This window comes from Corylus avellana, chromosome ca2 (genome assembly GCF_901000735.1).
Source record: "Corylus avellana chromosome ca2, CavTom2PMs-1.0".
In the NCBI taxonomy this organism is placed as follows: domain Eukaryota; kingdom Viridiplantae; phylum Streptophyta; class Magnoliopsida; order Fagales; family Betulaceae; genus Corylus; species Corylus avellana.
The window spans coordinates 12,463,233-12,473,475 of record NC_081542.1 but is presented as its reverse complement, the minus strand read 5'-3'; the positions used below and the strand labels follow the sequence as shown (position 1 = coordinate 12,473,475).

At 34.5% G+C, this 10,243-nt stretch overlaps 2 protein-coding genes across 2 annotated transcripts; both read right to left on the bottom strand.

Moving 5' to 3' along the window:
• Positions 1–900: 900 nt before the first annotated feature.
• LOC132169067 (mavicyanin-like) lies at positions 901–3,280 on the bottom strand. Its single transcript, XM_059580155.1, has 2 exons — positions 3,112–3,280; positions 901–1,307 (listed from the first exon to the last, which is right to left on the bottom strand). The coding sequence occupies exons 1-2, from the start codon at positions 3,278–3,280 to the stop codon at positions 901–903; spliced, it is 576 nt and encodes a 191-aa protein (XP_059436138.1).
• A 2,531-nt stretch (positions 3,281–5,811) lies between these two features.
• LOC132168517 (early nodulin-like protein 19) lies at positions 5,812–8,454 on the bottom strand. The gene is made up of 2 exons (XM_059579509.1): positions 8,257–8,454; positions 5,812–6,347 (listed from the first exon to the last, which is right to left on the bottom strand). The coding sequence occupies exons 1-2, from the start codon at positions 8,432–8,434 to the stop codon at positions 5,881–5,883; spliced, it is 645 nt and encodes a 214-aa protein (XP_059435492.1). The 5' UTR covers positions 8,435–8,454; the 3' UTR covers positions 5,812–5,880.
• Between the last annotated feature and the right edge of the window lie 1,789 nt (positions 8,455–10,243).

The following is a 10,243-nucleotide window of genomic DNA, read 5'->3' as shown; positions in this document are numbered from 1 at the left end:
ACATATTTGAGTTCATAAAAAATCAATCGGCTGGAGACCACGCCTTATGAAACGGTGGTCACTAGTTCGAATCCCCCCTCTTGTGTGGACATGTCAAAAAAAGTTCCTAAAAAACCAATGTTTGGGTACTTAGGTTCCTAGGTTAGTATAAGGGTAACAAATGACTGTTAAGAATGTTAAAGAAAACATGTGCATCTTAGCTTCCCTTTAATTTTTCCTAAGTTTGTTTTCCTATGAAAATATATTTCACAGTAATTTTCCTTACCTTTCCTTGTACTATTAAAATATTATTTATTTACAAAATACAAATTCCCTACCTACCCTCACTTTTTTTTACAAAATTTCAACACAATCCCAAATTAAAGACCAAAAGATGAAAGATAAATTGTTATACTAAAATAATATATACGGAACCACTTTTAGTTCCCTACACATTGAGAAACATTATAGCAACCCTTGAGGGTTAATAAAATGTAGGGAATCTGGTGTGACTAGATTTTGTGATTTTTTTGAAATTTTTTCTAAGCATATATAAGGAAAGAAATGACATATAGGGGGCATCTGCTAATAACATTTGACATTTATTAGAGTGAGTTTGAGGAAATTCCCAAATTTTTGTCTTTTTGTAATGCTATGTCTCCTTAAAACCAAACGACCCCTTTGCACAGTGTCTCCCGATTCTCACTCAAATCCATGCTAGGGAGGCTCTTTCCTCCTCTCCACCCCGACCCTTACGCAATCCCTCCACCGTCACCGTTCACACGCCTCTCCTCCACCATTTTAATTAATTCTAATAATAAATTTTTGTTGACAAATAGACAACACATGTATAATAATAATAATAAAATAAAATAAAAACCTCCAGCTAGCGCTCACAAAAATCAACAAATTAATAAGTTGTTAATGCAAGAACCCAACAGCAATGAAGAGGTGAAAAGCAAGCAGCCACTTGGAATAATATTCGATAGATGATGGTGATGCGGTGTTCTTAGACGGGCTAGGCGCGTTTCCCGCGGGTGGGCTTGGATCCGATGGGTGTTCGGTAGGAGGTGGAATGGGGCTCCAAGAACTTGGGCTGGCGCTAGGAGCCGGAGAAGAAGAAGGCTTAGGAACCCGGATGTCAACCTTCTGGCCGGCCTGGCAATGGCCGGGGACCCCGCAGATGTAGTAGTAGTGACCGGGTCTTGTGATGGGGATGGAGTCATTGCCGGAGATAATGACGGAGACAAAATCAGTTGAGTTGCATGCGTGGAAACTCTTGCGGCTCACTTGCATCACGTTGTTCTCCAAGGGGTTGTACACGAAACCTGCGTTTATTTCAAGGAGCCATTAACATTTTGCAATTTACATTCACTTTAATATATATATATATATATAAACTTCAATTTAAACTCTTAAACTACTACGCGTTTTGTGAAGATCTTTTCAAATTTTAAAAACTTTCAATTTAATTTCCTGAACTTTCAATTTGATTCAATTGACCCCATAATAGAAATGATTAAAAATACCAAATTACTTTATTTACTTTTAATTTGAAATTAAGAGTAAATTTGTAATTTTATAAAAATGTCAAGCTATAAAGGTCATTTTATCACTTTTATCGTTTAAAATTTGACAGAGGAAGGTACAATGGTACATTGAAAGTTAATGGAGTGAAATTGAGAGTTTTCAAAATTTGGGAGGGTCTTTTCAAAATGCGTGGTAGTTCAGAAGTCTTAAGTGAAGTTTCTACTTATTTTTTAAAAAATTTATTCATGTTAGTTAATGGAATTTATGTTGGAGATTATATTTCACACATTGAAAGGAAATATATTGAATTGATATTGTACCTATGTTATTTAATATTTACCTAATATAAGAGTGATTGTAATCAAGTTTGATGGTAATCAAATCAATCAAATTTGCTTACCATACTTATCTATTTCAATTCTACTATACATGGAAGCATTTGTATTGTAATACCAATCAAGCAATAGGAGTATAATGTACCCCTTTAGGTTTTATTTGTGGATATAGGTCATAGACCAAACCACGTAAAAATATCTTAATAAAGCCCAAATGGCAACATTATACTCTTATTGCTTAATTAATATTACAATACAAATCCTTATATTTATAGGAGAATTGAAATAGATAAGTATGGTAAACAAATCTAATTGATTTGATTACCATCAAAACTTATTACAATAAATAACATACAATATCAATTTAATATATTTCCTTTCAATGTAGGAAATATATTCTCTAACAATTTAGTGATATCCATATGTCTTCCTTCTGTCATCCTAAAATTGATGTGACTTTTAAAATCGCCATTGAATTTATGATAATAACTATTGAATTTTGATCGAATGGTAATTTTAAAAGTTAAATCAATTTTGACAAGACACAAAGAGGACATGGGTCTTGCTTTTATCATTACTCAACTATCATCATTTTTGTAATGTTCGAGTTGCAATATCTCAATCACTCGATCCAAAATAACAAAAATATTATTTATAAGATTTTTTTTTTTAAAAAAAAAGGTAAGTCATTTTTCATTTAATGAAAGGTATATTTGTTATTTTGGATCATGGAAGGTAAACATTTTAAAAATTAAAATATTGGGAGATGACATTAGATGAGGAGATAGATGAGATAAATATAGTTAACTCAAAAATATTTGTGTGTAAGTATGAGGGAGTGTAAGAATTTTATCAAGTCTCTTATCAAACATAGGACGTCCATTGTGGGGATATTACTGTAATATTGTAGGGAATCATGACATAATAAAAATGTCTCATGATCATGGGTTTAATTTCACAGCCATCCCAGACCTTCAAATGGTCGGAATAAAACCGTAAAAGAACTCCATGTCTATAGCTAGGGCCCAAACAAGAGACAAGTTATATAAATGCACCTCATAATTCTTATATTTATGTTTATTTGTATGTTTGCCAATCAATTTCATTTTTGTTCTAACCCCCACATGTTACCAATATTGAAAAACAGGAACCAAATACATAAATTCTACAACCATTAAAATCAATCTTTCAATATAAAAAACCTAATTTTATAAATTGTGATCATATGAGAGAGAGAGAGAGAGAGAGAGAGAGAGAGAGAGCTTACGAATAATGTCTCCAACATGGAAGTTCTTGGTCGAAGCCCAACTCGTGTAATCAACACTGCTGTCGTTGTTCCACCCATGAGAATCACCCACCTCATAAACACTACCAGAACTCACCCCAATAACACCCACAAAGAAGAACAAAGCCGTCAAATGCTTAACCAAAACCATGGCTGGCCTACTACCAATAGAGATAATAGGGTAGAAAAAAAATAAAATAGAAGTTTAGTTTGTAATTGTGCATATATATATATATATGGAATAAGTTGATATCAAGAAAACAATCTTTGACGATTTATCTCCATACATAGGACCGGGTTTAGTGAATTACTTAGCATCATAATTATACCCCGGCCCTAATTAAATATCTAGAAAACTTGAATCCTATTCAGTTTTCTGTAGTGTTGATAGCTAGAATCCAGGCCATTAGGGTTGAGGACAACTAATTAGCAATTAAGGTAATGAACTGTCAATAACCTATTGGTGTGGAAATTAGCATGTGTCAAAGAAATTTGTTGGAAAAACGTATGAAGAAGGCCTACTTTTCACCCTCTTGACATGGAGAATACAAGAATGTGGACTGGTCTAGTTTAGGTTTAAGGGTGTATTTGGTATTGCGATTTTATAGACAAAAAGTACGATTTTAAACCAAATTGCAGGTAAGTACCGTAAGTTGTTTTTTTTAAAACGCACATTTTTAAAGGCGAAACTGCGACTTTTTCAAACGCTTTAACTGAATTTTTAAAATCACAATTTGCACATTTTAAAATCACTATTTTATCGTACTTTTTGAAATCGCAATCTTTACCGGACTTTAAATGAAAATATGAACCAAACTATTTTAGATTTGAGTAATCCATCAAAACTTAAAAATTGAAAGATATTTTTTCTTGGCCCAGAATTTTTTTTTTTCTTCTAATGAAGTCAAAATTTAGTAAAATATTGGGGTGTTATATAACTAGTCCAAGAAGTAAAAAAATTATTAGTATTGAATTCAAAGATTAGAAAGCCTTGCAAGCAGTGGCGGATCTAGGAATTTGTATTAGGAGGGCAGAAGATGAATAGTAGCGGCGGGAGAATGAGTAGGGGTTAGGGTCTAGAAAACTAAAAAAACACCCTAAGAAAAAAAAAAAATCAAAAATTTTTGGAGGGGCAGGCCCTCCTGCCCCCCTTTGTATCTGCCACTGCTTGCAAGCGATTGGATCCAAAATTCAGGCTGATCGATCTGCAATAAAAATGGTTATTGAATTGTAATCTATCAATTCAACCGGGAAAATCCGAATAAGAGAGAAAGCAATATTAGGTATTTATTAATCGCATTGATTGTTTGTTTAATGAATATATGAATATATTGACCTTTCTCTACTCTCAATATGTAATTATTAATAATTACAACATTGTAGGATACAGCATAATTGTTAGAAAAAATAAAGACGAAGACAAAAAGAAATTGCTCATAATTAGGTGCGCTATAAAGTTAATTTCCTTAATAAATTATTTGTCCTCACCAAAATTGATATGCAAAGGGTTACGATAAATATTTTTTCAAGATACAAAGAAGCCCAGTGATTACCGATTGTTTAGTTGTGTTTTGCACAAATTAATGAAACTAAATCTAAACACTCTCAAACTTTCATTTCTAGTAAGAAACAAATCCTCGAATTTTGAATTACAGAAGATGTTTTGAGAGAAACAAAAGAAGTGAGAATTTTCTCAACCCAACACAACCCGTTATTTTGAACGGGTCGTGTCAGATTACCCAGTAATTTTTCGTGTCGTGTCCGTGTTTTAAATTTTCACCCGTTTATCTCAACGGGTCATGTCTAGATTGAGGCTAATCGGATGACGGCTCAATTGAGTTGTGTTCAAGTTGACCCACCAATCTGTTTTGTCACCCCTAATTTATAATGTTAAAATAACAGTTATTTATATATGCTCAATCATTAACAGTCATTTAATTTCACAATTAACAATAATAAACTATTAATCCAACATTCGTAAACTGTTAATATAAAATAATTGTTGGCACCAATTGCAGGGGTGGGGTACGGTTGGGAATGATTTGAGGCCATCGAACCCAAACTCATCCTGACCTCGAAGATAGGCGGCATCAATCTGGGTCTTCAATTCCATGAGAGAATATTGGTTTTTGATAGCTTAAGATGAAGAGAAGGTTTCACATAGTACGATGAAAATGACAAAGGGGGGTTTGGTGGCCTGGGTGGGGTAGACAACACATATTCACACATTTAGTGGTTTGTATTGATATTTATAATGAAATTGTTACAAAGATAGCAAGCGATAATGAATACAAAAGGAACAGGAATAACTAAAGACAAGTGTTATACATTCATCTTTTACCCATATTTTCATAAATCTATCATTCAATCTGTGAGATTCACATAATTTCCTATCTTTTATAGGGAGATGAGAGGGATAAGCAAAAGATTGAAACTAAACATTTCCCATAACAAAATGATAGGAACATGATAAACAACAATCACTTGTGATTTATCTCTTATCTTTATCTGATCTATGAGGATCATTATCACTATCAGTTTGAATATTCGAATTGATTGTTGGTTCATCATGTGCTTCAACACAACTCATATTCACCTAATTAAATCGAGTACCAATATGGCTTGAGCTCCTTGGCAAGTTTTCATTATGTTTTTAACTGGAAAACAAGAATGTGCCCGAATAATTGAGTATCAGAAGGCATAATATCATGCAAAGTCTAGGTGAAGTAGAATCCCATACACAAATGCATCCTAAAAATTATATGCTAGGAAACCCAAAGCCGTCAAAAGCTGCAAGCCCTTGGATGATAGGAACAAGGGAGCACTGTTTTTAGAGGGGCCAGGCGCCGCTGCCACCGGCGGAGAGGAATTCAATGGCTGATCGGGAGCACCATCTTTAGATGGGCCAGGCGCCGCTGCCACCGGCGGAGAAGAATGCAAAGGTTGATCAGGAGTAGGTGGAGTGGAACTAGGGCTAGGTGAAGGAGGAGTTGGGGTGGCCGTGGGTGGTGGGGGATCGACGACCCTAATGTCAACCTTTTGGCCGGCTTGGCAGTGGCCTTTCTTGGTGCAAATGTAGAAGACGTGGCTTTGCTTCCACATTTTGATGGTGTCTCTGCCACTCTCGTATATGTTCAATGGAGATTTTGGGTTGCATGCATGGAAATCTTCGCGGCTAACTTCCATCACGTCGTTCTGTTTTTGGTCGTACTCAAAATCTGCACATTAAACGGCAATTAGCAGCTATGCATGAAAAATATGACAGGTTTTTGAACAAGCTACAGAAAGGGTTACCAAAATCCATTTAGCGGAGAGAAATATTCTACAATATATATCCCACTTTTTCTCATTCTTTAAAATATTGATTCTCATTAAAATATCATTAAACTCACTAAAGAATGCTGCATTGATTTTTCATATATGAAAAACTATTGAAGCAGTTTGTATAAAATAAAAAATGGTACAAAATAAATAAATGTAAAGACAATAACGACAAACCCCTTTTAAGGTTGGGCGCTCATGCACTTCATATACTCATTCCTATTGGGTAAGCCTCGTAACCGTGTAAAACGGCTTCTCCACACGGATCGAGATATACTCAGACTTTACCAGTGGAATAACACCAAAAAAATTCAAACCTTAGACTTAAGGAAAATGCGACAGAGATCAAGTCTCTTTTACCATTTGAGTTAGCTATAATTCGAAGAAGAAAAAAACAATTTAAAGAATCAAATGCCAATACTCTTACATGCTGTCTTGTATGTTAATTACCTTAAGAGACCACCAAGGCAGGATGATATACATATATAATGCCGATGAGTTGTTTATGTATTCTTATTTAAATAATGTTGAAAGGTTATTTATATATTCTAATTTTGAGAAGACAAAAATAATAATAATAATAATAATTTTTCTTCTTTGATTTCTTTTCCCACTTATTATTAATGTTGTTTTTGCAGCTGGCCCTTCATTTGTGGAGTACCAGAGGGATGTGGAATTAACAATTAGAGGTCCTATTTATTTTTGTAATCAAAAGGTCCCTATATATGTAAAGCAATTGATCAATAGGCAAAGGTTAACACGTAGGTACGATGATCTCTAAAAGTTAGTTCAATCAGATAGGACCATGTCTAATAAAGTAGAGGTCACTAGAATAATCAAGGAAAATCAGGTTTGATATTGGTTTTGAAAAGTGTCTTTTTCTTGTGATTTAAAAAAAGTATTTTGATGTGATATAAATTTAATAAAAAATTATAAATTCAAGCTTGAAAAGTGTTTTATGTTTAAATTATCTGTTAATAATTTTGAAAAAAATACATATATTTTTATTTGAAAATAGAAAAATATTTTCGAAACGGTTCCCAAATAAGACCAAATTTGATTGATTTGATGTGCACCTATCACTTAATCAACAAGGCAACAATACAAGATATAACTAATGAAAATTACTACGACTTCAATTCTATAAAATCAACAGGGTAATTACCTATAAGTTTTGAAAACAAAACAAACAGAAATTTCTATAATTCTCAAAATATTCATGATTCAAGTTATTTTTCTCATTACATTCAATTCTCTTTAATTAGAGAACACAAAACTACAAAAAATAAATAAATAAATACTAAAATCAATCTAAATTAACTTGGGCATTCTCCCAAGGGAAATCCCTAAAGTTGGAAAAATAATTCTTTTTTTTTAAAAAAAAAAAAAAAAAAAAAAAGAGAGACATTGATCCGTAAACCAAAAACACACAAACAATAGTGAACAAGGTCAAATACTCACTCAGAAAATGAAAAATAACAATTAAAATATTCCACCTACTACCATTAAAAAAATATATATCACTAAAATATATGAGATATGATTATTCTTCCCCTACACGTGATTTGTTGTTTATTTGTATTTTATTAATAACTGAATAAAACACAATTAACTACCCTGTAAATATTGATCACCCTAAAACTCGGAAAAAAAAAAAATCTCCAATTAATTAATTACCCTCCAGTACCAAAAATCATAAAACTCCACCATAACAAGATAATCACACTATGGGAGGAAGCATATAAATTAACAATGGCAGAAAAAAAAAAAAAAATTGAAACATAAAGAAGAAGAAGAAGAACTTACAAAAAGAGTCCCCAACATAGAAGGTCTTGTTAGAAGCCCAATCCTTGTAATAATCAACAGTCTTGGTTTCATTAGTCCACCCCAGAGAATCACCAACCTTGTAAAAGGCACCAAAGCAGACATCAATGAGGGCCATCACACAGAAAACAACAATGGTAGCCTTTGCCAAAGCCGCCATGGTAAACAAACCCTACACACAATTAGAAGGAAGAGAAGTAGAAAACTTTCGAGAAGAAAGGTTGGTTGGTGGATAAAATAGTCGTGGAAAACCCTAAAGATCGAGGCCGTCTATATATTTGGAAAGAAAATTGTTTCACACGGAATACGTTTATGGTATTGGTGGCACTATTGCAGGCTTGATTTGAGTATATTTGGAGGAGCCAGCTGTCCTTGGCCTTTCCGAATTTGGAAGAATTTTTTTTGATCCAACCTCCATCAATCGATTCAATGCCATTAATTGGTTCATGGTTGGTTGCAAGGGCGGAACTACACTTTTAGTGAGGCCGGACCTAAATTTTTGGGCAATTTTTAAAATTTTGAAGTGACTATTGCCCCCCCAACGTTTGCTGTGGTTCCGTCCTTGGCTGGTTGGTAAACCCGAGTCGACCGACTCGGGTGGTTGAGTTTGATATATATCGGACCTCCTTAGTCGGCCAATTGGTTTCCAAAACTTACTACCGACAATTGTCGGTAAGTGCTACATATACTAACTTGAGGGATCGAGTTGGTGCTAAGTCTTAGAGTGTGATTGACACTGCGATTTCATACATAACAAGCATGTGCAAGTTTAAACTAAATTGCTAAAAATGTATCGTTTGAGAGTGCTTTTGAAAAACTGTTTCAAATTACAGGCAAGTGCGTTTTTTAAAAATGCATGACCATTTCAAATACTAAACTACAATTTTATCAAATTAATGCAACTTTTTAAATTTGATATTTTTGAATATTGTGTTTTAAAATTACAATTCCAAAAGAGGGGAGATCCTATATGAAAATTCTAAATACGACTCCAAACGACACCTATTTAAATGTCTAGGTGATTCACAAATATTAAGCGGAATAAGATCTGACCTAACAATCAATAATCAACCAAATACAGATATGTAATGAAAATCAAGAACACAGATATTTGGTTACGAAGAGGAAACCATTTAGAGAACTCTCTAAATGTAAAACCTCTCCGGGGCAGCCAAACCCAGGAAATCAATCCACTATAAGAAGAATAAGGAATACAAGAAGAATTACAAAACCTTTGCAATCTACTCTTCCTTGTACACGACAAGCGACTCACTTGACTTCTACCGCAGTAGCCTTTTCCAGAACATCTGGCACAATTCTTCTATAAGATTTCCTTTCATCGGAACTCCGATTGGCTTCACGTATTTAATCCCTTCTCAAATAAGCTAGAACAATATCTCTCTCTAAGCTCTCTGATTTTGCTCTCCAAAAATACGTAGGTTACAATGGCAAACTCCCGTAGCTTAAATAGAAAAATACACAACATAATACTGCCGTGTCCGGACATGGCTGATCTGAGGTCCGGACATGGCTAGGTTTACTTATTCGTAACCTAGTGATGTCCGGACCTTCAATTCGTATGTCCGGACATCTCAACAAACAAGTGTTCTCTGGAACTGAGGTCCGGACCCAACATTTGGAGGTCCGGACATCTCCTTCAAACTTCACGTTCTGGATATCAGGTCCGGACCCAGCGTCTGGAGGTCCGGACCTGCCTCATCAAGCTTTGCTTCTGGAAATGGGGTCCGAACCCGACTTCTGGAGGTCCGGACCCGGACTGTCCAGTCTTCATCAACAACTCCGATCGATGGGCGTTTGTGGTCCGATTGAGCTGAAATTTTGCAGGGACGTTCATAACACATGAATCTACATTATGAACGGTGGAGATTGGATTCTGAGCATTCTATATCAGTGTTTGAGCCGTGAACAGTAGCCTCTGCATTTTGGAACTGAATTAAGCCAACACAAG

Bases quoted from the DNA above. Each gene is read 5' to 3' on its own strand.
- LOC132168517 (XM_059579509.1), bottom strand. From the start codon at position 8,434: ATGGCGGCTTTGGCAAAGGCTACCATTGTTGTTTTCTGTGTGATGGCC. The intron at 6,348-8,256 runs GTAAGTTCTTCT...TTTAATGTGCAG, and splicing joins CTATGTTGGGGACTCTTTTT to ATTTTGAGTACGACCAAAAA.
- LOC132169067 (XM_059580155.1), bottom strand. From the start codon at position 3,280: ATGGTTTTGGTTAAGCATTTGACGGCTTTGTTCTTCTTTGTGGGTGTT. The intron at 1,308-3,111 runs GTAAGCTCTCTC...AAATAAACGCAG, and splicing joins CCATGTTGGAGACATTATTC to GTTTCGTGTACAACCCCTTG.